This window comes from Oncorhynchus mykiss, chromosome 11 (genome assembly GCF_057628025.1).
Source record: "Oncorhynchus mykiss isolate SJ-2025 chromosome 11, ASM5762802v1, whole genome shotgun sequence".
Classification (NCBI taxonomy): Eukaryota; Metazoa; Chordata; class Actinopteri; order Salmoniformes; family Salmonidae; genus Oncorhynchus; species Oncorhynchus mykiss.
The window spans coordinates 6,092,458-6,108,418 of NC_143032.1; the positions used below are offsets into that span (position 1 = coordinate 6,092,458).

Here is a 15,961-nt window from a genome sequence, read left to right on the forward strand (position 1 = left end):
TGGGGATTGTTTATTTTCAATCACTGTGATTTATTTATAACAAAAACAAAAAAATGTTGACTGTTTCTCACCACTAAAGTAGAAATGGTTGACGTCATACATGTCAAAGTTCCAACCAACTGTTGCTCTGTACACAAACCTTTATCAAGCCTTTATTAGGGGAAAAAAAAACTAAACTTTTGTTAATTATTTTCTCAAAACTAAAAACAAAAGAGCCATAATAAAATATCATCACAAACTGAGGAAAGTAAGTACTGATAGGAAGGCAACGTAAAACAATGTTTTCAACAAAATGTTATGTTCATACTTCGGGCCCTTCACCTCCAGGTATGAGCTGGAAAAGAGAAGGATACCACAGAATGGGTCAGGACAATCAGCATACGGCCTGCTGCGTCAAGCATTTCACAATCTAGTAAAAAAAGGTTTAATAAAAGCCTCGGTCTGAGCAATAATGGCCCATATAGACAGGAGCCGATTTCCTGTTTCCGTAATGTACGGCAGCTGGATAGGATGGTGGTCTGTCGCACTCCATTTGACAATCAGATAATAAATCTATAGTCTGTCATAATATGCTCACCATGGTGATGTTGTTGCCGTTGAGCAGTATCTGATCCAGTTTGGTGATCCTCCTTCCCTCCGGTGTGATTTCACTAAAAAACAAGAGAGTCGTCAAGAGGAAAGATTCAACACCTGTCCTACACCAGGGTACCTCTGTAGAGCTGAAAGAATCGGGACAGGTTGAAGCTGTGTGGTGATAGGCTCCTGCTGAAGCTCTTCACCTCCAATGGGTTTACTGGATTTAGCAACATAATGCTCTTAAGATGGCGCCGGAGAGGAAGGCAGACGTTTTACGTGTCCCCAACCTAGTGTTTTGTTTGTTTATTTGCAACTTTTTTTTTTTTTTTTTTAAACTTATTTTTGTACACAATGTTGCCGCTACCGTCTCTTATGACCGAAAATAACTTCCAGACATCAGGATTACTGCGATTACTGGTAGAATCCTTTTTTTCCTTTCAGGAGTCTGACATGAAGGATACAGGGTATACTTTCTCGGGAACAGGCCCAGATCCCCGCGATTTGCGTGAAGATGAGGCTGGCTGGTTAGACGCTGCACCGGCGTCTGGTTAGACAAGGGGCGGAGGACTATGTATTTCTGTAAATAACAGCTGGTGGACGATATCCAAGCAAGTCTCGAGTTATTGCTCACCTGAGGTAGAGTATCTCATGATAAGCTGTAGACCACACTATCTACCTAGAGAGTTTATCTGTATTTTGTTGTTTACAAACCACCACAGTCAGAGGCTGGCACTTAGACAGCACTGAATGAGCTGTATTCCACCATAAGCAAACAAGAAACCGCTCACCCAGAGGCGGCGCTCCTAGTAGATGTTAAATGTGCAACCAGAGGGAAAAGAACTCTGGGACCACCTATACTCCACACACAGAGATTAATACAAATCTCTCCCTCGCCCTCCATTTGGCAAATCTGACCATACTTCCATCCTCATGATTCCTGCTTACAAGCAAAAATTAAAGCAGGAAACACCAGCGACTAGATCAATAAAAAAGTGGTCAGCTGAAGCAGATGATAAGCTACAGGACTGTTTTGCTAGCACAGACTGGAATATGTTCCGGGATTCCTCCAATGGCATTGGAGTACAACACATCAGTCAATGGCTTTATCAATAAGTGCATTGATGACGTCGTCCATAAAGTGACCGTAAGTACAAACCCCAACCAGAAGCCATGGATTACAGGCAGAATCCGCACTGAGCTAAAGCTGCCGCTTTCAAGGAGTGGAAATCTAACCCGGAAGCTTATAAGAAATCCCACTATGCCCTCAGATGAACCATCAAACAGGCAAAGGGTCAATACAGGACTAAGATCGAGTCGTACTACATCGGCTCTGATGCTCATCGTATGTGGCAGGGCTTGCAAACCATTACAGACTACAAAGGGAAGCAGATCCACAGATGATGCAATCTCTATTGCACTCCACACTGCCCTTTCCCACCTGAACAACAGGAACACCTATGTGAGAATGCTACTGACTACAGTTCAGCGTTCAACACCATAGTGCCCTCAAAGCTAAGGAACCTGGGACTAAACACCTCCCCCTGCAACTGGATCCTGCACTTCCTGACGGGCCGCACCCAGGTTGTAAGGGTAGGTAACAACACATCCACCACGCTGATCTTCAACATAGGGGACCCTCAGGGGTGTGTGCTCAGTTACACTCATGACTGCACAGCCAGGCACGCCTCTAACATCATCATTCATTTTGCAGATGACACAACAGTGGTAGGCCTGATCACAGACAACGATACAGCATATAGGGAGGAGGTCAGAGACCTGGCCATGTGGTGCCAGGACAACAACCTCTCCCTCAACATGATCAAGACAAAGGAGATTATTGTGGACTGCAGGAAAAAGAGGACAGAGCACGTCCCCATTCTCATCGACGGGGATGCAGTGGAGGAGATTGAGAGCTTCAAGTTCATTGGTGTCCAACAAACTAACATGATCCAAGAGAGCCATTTAGAGGGCATGACAAAACCTATTCCCTCTCAGGAGACTGAAAAGATTTGGCATGGGTCCTCAGATCCTCAAAAGGTTCGACAGCTGCACCATCGAGCGCATCCTGACTGGTTGCATCACGGCCTGTCATGGCAACTGCTCGGCCTCCGAACGCAACAAAGGGTAGTGCGAACGGACAAAGCTTCCTGCCATCCAGGACCTCTATACCAGGCGGTGTCAGAGGAAGGCCCTAAAAATTATCAAAGACTACAGCCACCCTTTCAGTTCTCCCCAAGTGCATAGGTGGGCTAGCTAGGGTTGTTTTCTAGACAGGGCCCAAGAGAGCAATCCATATAGACAATCATTCACTACTTTTAATTAAAGCACTATGAGCCCTGGTTGAAAGTAGTGCACTATATTGGGAAGAGTGTAATTTGGGACACACACTACGTATAAGCAGCCGTGTGATTCCACTCCATGTAAGTGAACTGTAATACTTGTGTACTTACAATTCTGTCACGTCCTCGAGCACCATGTCTGAAGTTGGGTGAAGGATAATCTGTACATTGACAAACTAAATGATTACAGTATGGCAAACGTTTAAATTCAACAACGACTGGTTTTGTACAACGTACCATACTTCTGCAGCGGTAGCAAACCCTCCTCCTAGAGAGTGACAGGGGGGGGGGGTAAGGCCTTTTGCTCCAGCCCTATACAAACACACCCGTTTCAGATAGTCGAGGTCCGAATGAGCGGCTGGTTAATGCAAGCGGGTGTGTTGGTTAGATTAGGGCTGGAGAGCAAAATCCTAAACAATGAAGGATAAATAATTAGATGTTTCGTAGGACGTTTGTGTAAAGGATACTGACAAAATCGTCGAAACCCAACAGGGTGCCAACAATTTCTTTGTCGTTCTTCATGACGATATGGATTCGGGAACCTATACATTTGTCCACGAGCTCTGAAAGAACACAAGAAAAACATGTTGAAATCACAGACTGACGATCAAGAGAACTACATGCTTTTGTGTCAGGCTTCCAGCAACCTAACGCAAATCTTGATTCTGCTAGGTGTAATCATTGTCCAGACAGATGACCATGACTAATGTATTATTTGACTGAATCAAGTGGGTTAGTGATGGGCTGGAACAAAAGCCTGCAGCTGGGACTGCAGGACCTGATTTGGAGAAGCCCAAACATTCCCGCGAGAGTTTGAATTTGGCTAATCTGGTTGGTTGCCTAGTTCGCTAGCGTTGTTTCAAAATGTAGTTAGCTAACTTAATTTTAAAATATATAAATGAAAGTCATATGGCATGAATGTAATACAGAAAATTGCTGTACTTGAAACATTTAGCTCATATCTGTGACATCCTGGCCGGCGGGTAAGGTTTGGCTACTTTTGCTCCTTAGCTAGTTAACGTTAGCTAGCTTTGCAATGCGGACATGCTACAACTACTAGTTTACATTACTCCTGCATTACATATCTGTAAATGGGTATATTTCAATACAACCCCGCATTGAGCGTTACCGACGTGCTTGTTATCTGTATAATTTCATACACAATATGAAGAAAATCACACAAACCAAGTGGGAGCAACTGTGACGGATTTGTAGCTGGAGTGGCTGCCATGTTTCGTTTGAAGAAAGGCGGAAGTAATCGATCGACCTATCAACCCAAAAAATATTCAGACTGAAACAATCAAACACTGATATTTTATTGTATCCAAGCACTGGGAGGGGGTCGTTTTCATTATGACTATGGTCAATTAAATCATAAATTCACTGATTTGATGCAGTCCAAACAGAATAGAAAATGGGATTATTTGATTCGGTGAAAAATGATTAATGAAAACAGTCATTAAAGAGTCATGGCCCAAAGCGGCGGCGCTTCATTTTGAATGACGTCATCCCGCTACTGGAACAGAGGAGGCGGAAGAGAAAGTCCCTCGGGTAGATTGTGTGACTGCGGACGTCGATTCCAGGAACACCTAAAAGAGCAGCTCCAGTTCATTTCAACGCTGTTTACATTGATCTCTCAAGTGGAAAACAACACATAACTGCCCCAAAAATATCGGGGGGCCATGGAGTTGAATGGCAAAGAGGAACTCAAAGGACCCGTGTTGCATATCGTGGTAGTCGGATTTCACCACAAGAAAGGCTGTCAGGTACGTCGATCTCGTGAGGCATGCTAACTAGGAAGTCTGGGCAGTGGAGATCCATAAAGCACACTAGCTGCTGCCCAGGCAACTATTAGCAGAAAAGAGTGGAGAGCTGCTCCTACTAGGAGGCTACATTATGCGTCAAGCAGAGCATTGGGTAAGGGCTGGGGGTGTGAGTGAATGAGCTATTTAGTTATTTGACTGATTAGCAACAGTAACAACAACCCAGGCAGGGACCTTTGCTGTTGGGTCATTCCACGTAATTTCAACAAGCCATGTACTCACAATCTCAGATTGTTTTGAAATCGTTTTCTGTAGTTAGAAACAGATAAAATGAGCATTCCTGACACATTATTTTATCTCTGAGAAGAATGTAACTAATTGATTGCACACAAATTGGTCATTTGAATTTATAGGATTTATTTAATTTTCAATAAATATTGTACCAAACATCCGATTTGAAACACATTTCTTCCTAAACAATGAGTACGACACGAGGAATCTAATACAATTATCAATAGGTCTCTTGTGTTTATGACGTGCATCACATTTTTTTCCTTTGCAACTTTGCTTCGAAAACCAATAGCTTTTGCTCATGATGAAAATAAATTGTGTGCTCGTCCTCCATAATATCAAGCCATTCCTCCATCCATGAAAACGGGATGTCGGGGAGCCTTGTGGTTGGGCCAGTAACCGAATCCCCGAGGTGACAAGGTAAACATCTGTCGTTCTGTTGTTCCCCGGTAGGCTGTCATTATAAATAAGGATATATATATATTTTTTGTTATTATTATTATTATTTTGATTACTTATGAATAAGGATTTGTTCGTAACTGACTTGCCTAGTTACATAAATGTTGAATACATTTTTTTAATTATTATATATATATTTTTTTATAAAGTTAGTCAGTTTGTCCTTCTCTTAGGCTTAATTGTGTCCATGAAACTGCACCTTTGTGTGTGGTTTGTTCCATTTAAAAAAAAGGTCTAGATTAGTTATACCACTCCTGACAATTGGTGAATACGCAAACCTTTTTTATTTTACCTTTATTTAACTAGGCAAGTCAGTTAAGAACAAATTCTTATTTTCAATGACGGCCTAGGAACTGCCTGTTCAGGGGGAGAATGACAGATTTGTACCTTGTCAGCTCGGGGGTTTGAACTTGCAACCTTCCGGTTACTAGTCCAGCGCTCTAACCCTGCCGCCCCTGCTACTGCAGTTGTAATGTGTCAATGTAATGGTATCTAATGGTTTTCGATGGTAAAAGTCCCAAACACACACAGTATAGTGTTTTTTTTAATGGTATTGTGTTGGGAAGGATTACGACCCAAATTGGAGGTTCGGTATTTATTTATATTTATTAAAGATGATATGAATGCTATACATTAAAATGACCAATGTGGGGGCACTCGGTTAGCTTCATTCCTCTGAGATCATAATCTCATCTGTTTCTATTTACAGAAAGAAAGAAAAAGATTTCAGAACAATCTGAGCTGGTGGGTGTTGAAATCCTGTTTCTTGTGCTTTTTGAAGTGGAATGACTCTGTTCTGTTCAACCCACCAGTGGTTGACTGACAAGACACTAGTGCCTGGTAGTCACTGATGACCTGTTTTATGAACCAGCACAGATTGGGACAGGCCAGCAGGGATTTTTTTTTTTTGTTGCTCAGTGTCTTTGTTGCATAACACAGTTGTAAACAATTAGGGACCACCTTGTTGGCTTACATAGAATTATTCAAAGTGCATGGTCGGGCTATATTGTGAAGAACTACAATCAATGTCATTTACTGAAAAGTCTATAATCAATCAGAATTTAATTTGCACTTTTCCCTGACATGAGATCTTATCTCCTCACGGCTAATTTCCTCGCTCTTGGCCAGAGGTTTTATTTCACCCTGCCAATGTTTGTACTGCTAGCCTATACTCCCTCAGTCATGTGACTGTTATTAAAGAATGTATCATACGCAAATCCATCTATACACACAGTCTACTCCCTCAGTCATGTGACTGTTATTGAAGAATGTATCATATGCGAATCCAAATCCATCTATACGCACAGTCACTGCCTGCAATGTTGTTGTCACTGTGGTTTCAAGGATTAGCCTAAAGTTTAGTGAGTCATTTGACAAATTTTAAGGAGAGCTTGACAGACATGATGGACTACAAGGGCAGTGTTTACGCCTGGTAATTACCCTAGTGAAAGGTTGTGTGTGGGGGTGTGTGTGTGTGTGTGTGTTTGCATGCATGCAGAAAGAGTCCACCTGCTCATCCAGTCAGGAAATGAACAGGGACAAGATAATACCTCAAGTGTATTCCAATAATAATAATTATCTACAGAGCTTCTGAAGAGAGTAGGGACTATCCCTTCTGAGGCACACCATAAAGAATGGACGGGGAGATACACCGAACGTGTTTTCAACAACCACAATTTGCCCAGAGGCCTTGTTGTATGTTCATGCACATGAGCCTTTAATAAACAGCAGACGCTAGGGCCTGTTCTGCTTCTGCAACCACAGACTGGACAAATTATTATTCTTCAATTTGTATTAGTGTCTGTTTAGTTTCTGCTCCTAAAATTGTTTCCAGATTATTTCTAAGTACCCTTTCTGTCAGGAACCATAGAGCCAGCATTCCATGTCAGCATAGGTATCTCCCGTTGTCTTGGCAATTCTCACATACAATTATCTCATTACATGCTTTTTACTCTTTAAAAAAAAAAATATATATATCACAAACCACTTTTTCAGAAAATAATGATGATTTTAGTCATTTTTTTAGACCTGTACATGCCTCCTGTCAGACTCTATGATGTGTGAACCGTGACAACATCTTGGAGTCGTTATCCTGTCAGACTCTATGATGTGTGAACCGTGACAACATCTTGGAGTCGTTATCCTGTCAGACTCTATGATGTGTGAACCGTGACAACATCTTGGAGTTGTTATCCTGTCAGACTCTATGATGTGTGAACCGTGACAACATCTTGGAGTTGTTATGATGTGTGAACCGTGACAACATCTTGGAGTCGTTATCCTGTCAGACTCTATGATGTGTGAACCATGACAACATCTTGGAGTTGTTATCCTGTCAGACTCTATGATGTGTGAACCGTGACAACATCTTGGAGTTGTTATGATGTGTGAACCGTGACAACATCTTGGAGTCGTTATCCTGTCAGACTCTATGATGTGTGAACCATGACAACATCTTGGAGTCGTTATCCTGTCAGACTCTATGATGTGTGAACCGTGACAACATCTTGGAGTCGTTATGCTGTCAGACTCTATGACGTGTGAACCATGACAACATCTTGGAGTCGTTATCCTGTCAGACTCTATGATGTGTGAACCATGACAACATCTTGGAGTCGTTATCCTGTCAGACTCTATGACGTGTGAACCATGACAACATCTTGGAGTCGTTATCCTGTCAGACTCTATGACGTGTGAACCGTGACAACACCTTGGAGTCGTTATGATGTGTGAACCGTGACAACACCTTGGAGTCGTTATGATGTGTGAACCGTGACAACACCTTGGAGTCGTTATGATGTGTGAACCGTGACAACACCTTGGAGTCGTTATCCTGTCAGACTCTATGATGTGTGAACCATGACAACACCTTGGAGTTGTTATGTGTGAACCGTGACAACACCTTGGAGTCGTTATGATGTGTGAACCATGACAACATCTTGGAGTCGTTATGATGTGTGAACCGTGACAACACCTTGGAGTCGTTATGATGTGTGAACCGTGACAACACCTTGGAGTCGTTATGATGTGTGAACCGTGACAACATCTTGGAGTCGTTATGATGTGTGAACCGTGACAACATCTTGGAGTCGTTATGATGTGTGAACCGTGACAACATCTTGGAGTCGTTATGATGTGTGAACCGTGACAACACCTTGGAGTCGTTATGATGTGTGAACCGTGACAACATCTTGGAGTCGTTATGATGTGTGAACCGTGACAACATCTTGGAGTCGTTATGATGTGTGAACCGTGACAACACCTTGGAGTCGTTATGATGTGTGAACCGTGACAACATCTTGGAGTCGTTATCCTGTCAGACTCTATGACGTGTGAACCGTGACAACATCTTGGAGTCGTTATCCTGTCAGACTCTATGACGTGTGAACCGTGACAACACCTTGGAGTCGTTATGATGTGTGAACCGTGACAACATCTTGGAGTCGTTATCCTGTCAGACTCTATGACGTGTGAACCGTGACAACACCTTGGAGTCGTTATGATGTGTGAACCGTGACAACACCTTGGAGTTGTTATGTGTGAACCATGACAACATCTTGGAGTTGTTATGTGTGAACCGTGACAACATCTTGGAGTTGTTATGTGTGAACCGTGACAACATCTTGGAGTCGTTATCCTGTCAGACTCTATGATGTGTGAACCGTGACAACATCTTGGAGTTGTTATGTGTGAACCGTGACAACATCTTGGAGTCGTTATCCTGTCAGACTCTATGATGTGTGAACCATGACAACATCTTGGAGTTGTTATGTGTGAACCGTGACAACATCTTGGAGTTGTTATGTGTGAACCGTGACAACATCTTGGAGTCGTTATCCTGTCAGACTCTATGATGTGTGAACCGTGACAACACCTTGGAGTTGTTATGTGTGAACCGTGACAACACCTTGGAGTTGTTATGTGTGAACCGTGACAACATCTTGGAGTTGTTATGTGTGAACCGTGACAACATCTTGGAGTTGTTATGTGTGAACCGTGACAACATCTTGGAGTCGTTATCCTGTCAGACTCTATGATGTGTGAACCGTGACAACACCTTGGAGTTGTTATGTGTGAACCGTGACAACACCTTGGAGTTGTTATGTGTGAACCGTGACAACATCTTGGAGTTGTTATGTGTGAACCGTGACAACATCTTGGAGTCGTTATCCTGTCAGACTCTATGATGTGTGAACCGTGACAACATCTTGGAGTTGTTATGTGTGAACCGTGACAACATCTTGGAGTTGTTATGTGTGAACCGTGACAACATCTTGGAGTTGTTATGTGTGAACCGTGACAACATCTTGGAGTCGTTATCCTGTCAGACTCTATGATGTGTGAACCGTGACAACACCTTGGAGTTGTTATGTGTGAACCGTGACAACACCTTGGAGTTGTTATGTGTGAACCGTGACAACATCTTGGAGTTGTTATGTGTGAACCGTGACAACATCTTGGAGTTGTTATGTGTGAACCGTGACAACACCTTGGAGTTGTTATGTGTGAACCGTGACAACACCTTGGAGTTGTTATGTGTGAACCGTGACAACATCTTGGAGTTGTTATGTGTGAACCGTGACAACATCTTGGAGTCGTTATCCTGTCAGACTCTATGATGTGTGAACCGTGACAACATCTTGGAGTCGTTATCCTGTCAGACTCTATGACGTGTGAACCGTGACAACACCTTGGAGTCGTTATGATGTGTGAACCGTGACAACACCTTGGAGTTGTTATGTGTGAACCATGACAACATCTTGGAGTTGTTATGTGTGAACCGTGACAACATCTTGGAGTTGTTATGTGTGAACCGTGACAACATCTTGGAGTCGTTATCCTGTCAGACTCTATGATGTGTGAACCGTGACAACATCTTGGAGTTGTTATGTGTGAACCGTGACAACATCTTGGAGTCGTTATCCTGTCAGACTCTATGATGTGTGAACCATGACAACATCTTGGAGTTGTTATGTGTGAACCGTGACAACATCTTGGAGTTGTTATGTGTGAACCGTGACAACATCTTGGAGTCGTTATCCTGTCAGACTCTATGATGTGTGAACCGTGACAACACCTTGGAGTTGTTATGTGTGAACCGTGACAACACCTTGGAGTTGTTATGTGTGAACCGTGACAACATCTTGGAGTTGTTATGTGTGAACCGTGACAACATCTTGGAGTTGTTATGTGTGAACCGTGACAACATCTTGGAGTCGTTATCCTGTCAGACTCTATGATGTGTGAACCGTGACAACACCTTGGAGTTGTTATGTGTGAACCGTGACAACATCTTGGAGTCGTTATCCTGTCAGACTCTATGATGTGTGAACCGTGACAACATCTTGGAGTTGTTATGTGTGAACCGTGACAACATCTTGGAGTTGTTATGTGTGAACCGTGACAACATCTTGGAGTTGTTATGTGTGAACCGTGACAACATCTTGGAGTCGTTATCCTGTCAGACTCTATGATGTGTGAACCGTGACAACACCTTGGAGTTGTTATGTGTGAACCGTGACAACACCTTGGAGTTGTTATGTGTGAACCGTGACAACATCTTGGAGTTGTTATGTGTGAACCGTGACAACATCTTGGAGTTGTTATGTGTGAACCGTGACAACACCTTGGAGTTGTTATGTGTGAACCGTGACAACACCTTGGAGTTGTTATGTGTGAACCGTGACAACATCTTGGAGTTGTTATGTGTGAACCGTGACAACATCTTGGAGTCGTTATCCTGTCAGACTCTATGATGTGTGAACCGTGACAACATCTTGGAGTCGTTATCCTGTCAGACTCTATGATGTGTGAACCGTGACAACACCTTGGAGTTGTTATGTGTGAACCGTGACAACACCTTGGAGTTGTTATGTGTGAACCGTGACAACACCTTGGAGTCGTTATCCTGTCAGACTCTATGATGTGTGAACCATGACAACACCTTGGAGTCGTTATCCTGTCAGACTCTATGATGTGTGAACCGTGACAACACCTTGGAGTTGTTATGTGTGAACCGTGACAACACCTTGGAGTCGTTATCCTGTCAGACTCTATGATGTGTGAACCGTGACAACACCTTGGAGTTGTTATGTGTGAACCGTGACAACACCTTGGAGTCGTTATCCTGTCAGACTCTATGATGTGTGAACCGTGACAACACCTTGGAGTTGTTATGTGTGAACCGTGACAACATCTTGGAGTCGTTATCCTGTCAGACTCTATGATGTGTGAACCGTGACAACACCTTGGAGTTGTTATGATGTGTGAACCGTGACAACATCTTGGAGTCGTTATGATGTGTGAACCGTGACAACACCTTGGAGTCGTTATCCTGTCAGACTCTATGATGTGTGAACCGTGACAACATCTTGGAGTCGTTATCCTGTCAGACTCTATGATGTGTGAACCGTGACAACATCTTGGAGTCGTTATCCTGTCAGACTCTATGATGTGTGAACCGTGACAACACCTTGGAGTCGTTATCCTGTCAGACTCTATGATGTGTGAACCATGACAACATCTTGGAGTCGTTATCCTGTCAGACTCTATGATGTGTGAACCGTGACAACATCTTGGAGTCGTTATCCTGTCAGACTCTATGATGTGTGAACCGTGACAACATCTTGGAGTCGTTATCCTGTCAGACTCTATGATGTGTGAACCGTGACAACACCTTGGAGTCGTTATCCTGTCAGACTCTATGATGTGTGAACCATGACAACATCTTGGAGTCGTTATCCTGTCAGACTCTATGATGTGTGAACCGTGACAACACCTTATCGTGTGCTCGGACATATGGAATATGTCTAGATTCTAAAATGCAATTCATTTTAAAGTACCTTTTTTTAAATGTAGTTAATTTTAAGACATTGATTGGAACAATACAGACTAATCAACAAGTACATCGATTGTCCAGAGTGGGCTCTGCTAGTTCAGCAGGTATGATGCATATTGTGAGCACCACCAACACAGTGAATGGGGAAAATGGATTCAAAGGGAACTCCCTCTGATGGGGATTTGCTGAATGTGCAACCGTGAAGGAGCGCAGTACCAGTACAGTACCAGTACAGTACCAGTACAGTACCAGTCAAAAGTTTGGACACCTACTCAAGGGTTTTTCTTCATTTTGACTATTTTCTACATTGTAGAATAACAGTGAAGACATCACAACTATGAAATAACACATGGAATCATGTCGTAACCAAAAATAGGTGTCAAACAAATCAAAATACATTTGAGATTCTTCGAAGTAGCCACCCTTTGCCTTGATGACAGCTTTGCACAGTCTTGGCATTCTCTCAACCAGCTTCATGAGGTAGTCACCTGGAATGCATTTCAATTAACAGGTGTGCCTTGTTAAATTGTGGAAATAATTTCCTTAATGCATTTGAGCCAATCAGTTGTGTTGTGACAAGGTAGGGGTGGTATACAGAAGATAGCCCTATTTGGTGAGACAAAGTCCATATAATGGCAAGAACAGCTCAAATAAGCAAAGAGAAACAACGGTCCATCATTACGTTTAAGACATGAAGATCAGTCAATATGGAAAATTTCAGGAAAGTGCCGTTGTAAAAACTATCAAGCGCTATGATGAAACTGTCTCTCATGAGGACCGCCACAGGAAAGGAAGACCCAGAGTTGCCTCTGCTGCAGAGGACAAGTACATTGGAGTGTCTACTTTGAGAAACAGACGCCTCACAAGTCCTCAACTGGCAGTTTCGTTAAATAGTACCTGCAAAACACCAGTCGGCGACTCCGGGATGCTGGCCTTCTAGGCAGAGTTCCTCTGTCCAGTCTCAACATCAACAGTGAAGAGGCGACTCCGGGATGCTGGCCTTCTAGGCAGAGTTCCTCTGTCCAGTCTCAACATCAACAGTGAAGAGGTGACTCTGGGATGCTGGCCTTCTAGGCAGAGTTCCTCTGTCCAGTGTCTGTGTTCTTTTGCCCATCTTAATCTTTTATTTTTATTGGCCAGTCTGAGATATGGCTTTTTCTTTGCAACTCTGCCTAGAAGGCCAGCATCCCGGAGTCGCCTCTTCACAGTTGACGTTGAGACTAGTGTTTTGCAGGTACTATTTAATGAAGCTGCCAGTTGAGGACTTGTGAGGCGTCTGTTTCTCAAACTAGACACTAATGTACTTCCACGCACTCCCGCATGTTGTCCTGACTCTACACTCCCTCCCTCATGCTGTCCTGACTCTACACTCCCTCGTGCTGTCCTGACTCTACACTCCCTCGTGTTGTCCTGACTCTACACTCCCTCCCTCGTGTTGTCCTGACTCTACACTCCCTCCCTCGTGTTGTCCTGACTCTACACTCCCTCCCTCGTGTTGTCCTGACTCTACACTCCCTCCCTCGTGTTGTCCTGACTCTACACTCCCTCCCTCGTGTTGTCCTGACTCTACACTCCCTCCCTCGTGTTGTCCTGACTCTACACTCCCTCCCTCGTGTTGTCCTGACTCTACACTCCCTCCCTCGTGTTGTCCTGACTCTACACTCCCTCCCTCGTGTTGTTCTGACTCTACACTCCCTCCCGTGTGTTGTCCTGACTCTACACTCTGTTCTGACTGTGTGATCTCATATTTTCCCTGTCTTATTTTAAGCCCCAGGAGTAAAACAGAAGATTAAATCATGACTAGCTGAATAAAGACAGACTTGCTTTCTAGTTGAGTCATTTTAGCTACTCCCAGGTCTATGCTGAGCCAATCTGTTCCATGGGTAAGATGGATAGCTTTTTAACTGTGTGTGTAGGTTAGTAGGATGGATCGTGGGTGCTGGTTTCTGGGTGCTGGTTTCTGGGTGCTGGTTTCTGGGTGCTGGTTTCTGGGTGCTGGTTTCTAGGTGCTGGTTTCTAGGTGCTGGTTTCTAGGTGCTGGTTTCTGGGTGCTGGTTTCTGGGAGCTGGTTTCTAGGTGCTGGTTTCTGGGTGCTGACATCTGCAGTGTTTTCTCTCTCTTCCCCAGGTGGAATACTCCTACCCTCCCCTCATCCCTGAGGAGGGCCATGACAGCAACAACCTGCCTGAGGAGTGGAAGTACCTGCCTTTCCTTGCCCTGCCTGACGGAGCACACAACTACCAAGAAGGTACATAACACCCTGACCCCTGACCTTTACCCTGACCCTTAACCCTGCCTGACGGAGCACACAACTACCAAGAAGGTACATAAACACCCTGACCCTTGACCTTTACCCTGACCCTTAACCCTGCCTGACGGAGCACACAACTACCAAGAAGATACATAACACCCTGACCCCTGACCTTTACCCTGACCCTTAACCCTGCCTGACGGAGCACACAACTACCAAGAAGGTACATAACACCCTGACCCCCTGACCTTTACATAAAAACCAAATGGCACACTTCCTTTTATAGTGCACTACCTTTTGACCAGCGCCCATAGGGTGCAATTTGGGACACAACCAGATACTTCCTCTTTTTGTCTTTCCATCTTTCCACCTCTCCTTCCTGTGTTACTACACCGCTCCTGACAGTTTAAAAATTATTCTACTGTCACATTTAGCCCCGCCGTCTTCACCCCGTTTGAGACTCTGTTATCGCGTCTTACCTGCTAAAATAAGTGTCAAATAAATCTGCTGATGATGAGTCCTCATTACCTTAAAATGGACAGCTTTAGTGGCGCAGTGGTCTAGGGCACTGCATCGCAGCGCTCGCCTTGCCACCAGAGACTCTGGGTTTGCGCCCAGGCGCTGTCGCAGCCGGCCGCGACCGGAAGGTCCGTGGGGCGACGCACAATTGGCCTAGCGTCGTCCGGGCTAGGGAGGGTTTGGCCGGTAGGGATATCCTTGTCTCATCGCGCACCAGCGACTCCTGTGGCGGGCCGGGCGCAGTGCACGCTGACCAGGTCGCTAGGGTACAGTGTTTCCTCCGACACATTGGTGCGGCTGGCTTCCGGGTTGGAGGCGCGCTGTGTTAAGAAGCAGTGCGGCTTGGTTGGGTTGTGTATCGGAGGACGCATGACTTTCAACCTTCGTCTCTCCCGAGCCCGTATAGAAGTTGTAGCGATGAGACAAGATAGTAACTACTAACAATTGGAAACCACGAAAAAGGGGGTAAAAAATAATAATACAATTTTAAAAATTAAAAAATGAACAGCTTTGTCGTCATGTTTGGCTTAGCCGAACTGGGCTACTGCAGTGCTCATGTTAGTATGTGAAATCAGCAGGAAGTCATGTTGGAAATGAGTTTTTTATTTTTTTTAAAGCTAGTTAGGTCATATAGACTAGCTGTGGTGCAGCGTGTGACTGTTGTTGTTCTGCAGGGTAATGTTGCCTTGAGGCCCTCCATCTTGGCAAGCCTCCTTCTGTTGTTCATGATGTCACTGAGGCCAACAGGCCGGGCCGTTAGCCAGTCAGCACTCACTCATCATGTGATCTGATTTTTCCTTTTGGTCTGCTACTTGACCCGGTGCTGTCGTTAAGCAGTACAGACGGAGGGAGTGGACTCGATTCACAGTAATATTTTGCAACACATCCTCTTTCAAGGATATATAACGGATAGGCCTAGTAAGAT

At 44.2% G+C, this 15,961-nt stretch overlaps 2 protein-coding genes across 9 annotated transcripts in view; one reads left to right on the forward strand and one right to left on the reverse strand.

Annotated features, from left to right (window-relative positions):
- Positions 1 to 9: 9 nt before the first annotated feature.
- Positions 10 to 4,224, reverse strand: LOC110535190 (U6 snRNA-associated Sm-like protein LSm5). Its single transcript, XM_021620055.3, has 5 exons — positions 4,101 to 4,224; positions 3,383 to 3,478; positions 3,027 to 3,054; positions 578 to 650; positions 10 to 334 (listed from the first exon to the last, which is right to left on the reverse strand). Exons 1-5 carry the CDS (start codon positions 4,144 to 4,146, stop codon positions 302 to 304), a joined length of 276 nt encoding a protein of 91 aa, XP_021475730.1. The 5' UTR covers positions 4,147 to 4,224; the 3' UTR covers positions 10 to 301.
- A 206-nt stretch (positions 4,225 to 4,430) lies between these two features.
- LOC110536599 (late secretory pathway protein AVL9 homolog) overlaps positions 4,431 to 15,961 on the forward strand; it is a 57,955-nt gene continuing 46,424 nt past the window's right edge. For 3 of the 8 annotated variants that reach the window (XM_090189229.1, XM_090189231.1, XM_090189227.1), the window contains exons 1-3: positions 4,465 to 4,681; positions 6,138 to 6,172; positions 14,394 to 14,514. Coding sequence is in view for 3 of the 8 variants with exons in the window: in XM_090189227.1 (XP_090045353.1) it covers positions 4,598 to 4,681; positions 6,138 to 6,172; positions 14,394 to 14,514 (240 nt within the window). In the remaining 5 variants the exon portion in view is untranslated. Of the gene's footprint in view, positions 4,682 to 6,137; positions 6,173 to 14,393; positions 14,741 to 15,961 lie in introns of those variants that run through there. The other 5 variants (XM_036934707.2, XM_090189232.1, XM_036934706.2 and 2 more) reach the window with 4 other exon arrangements.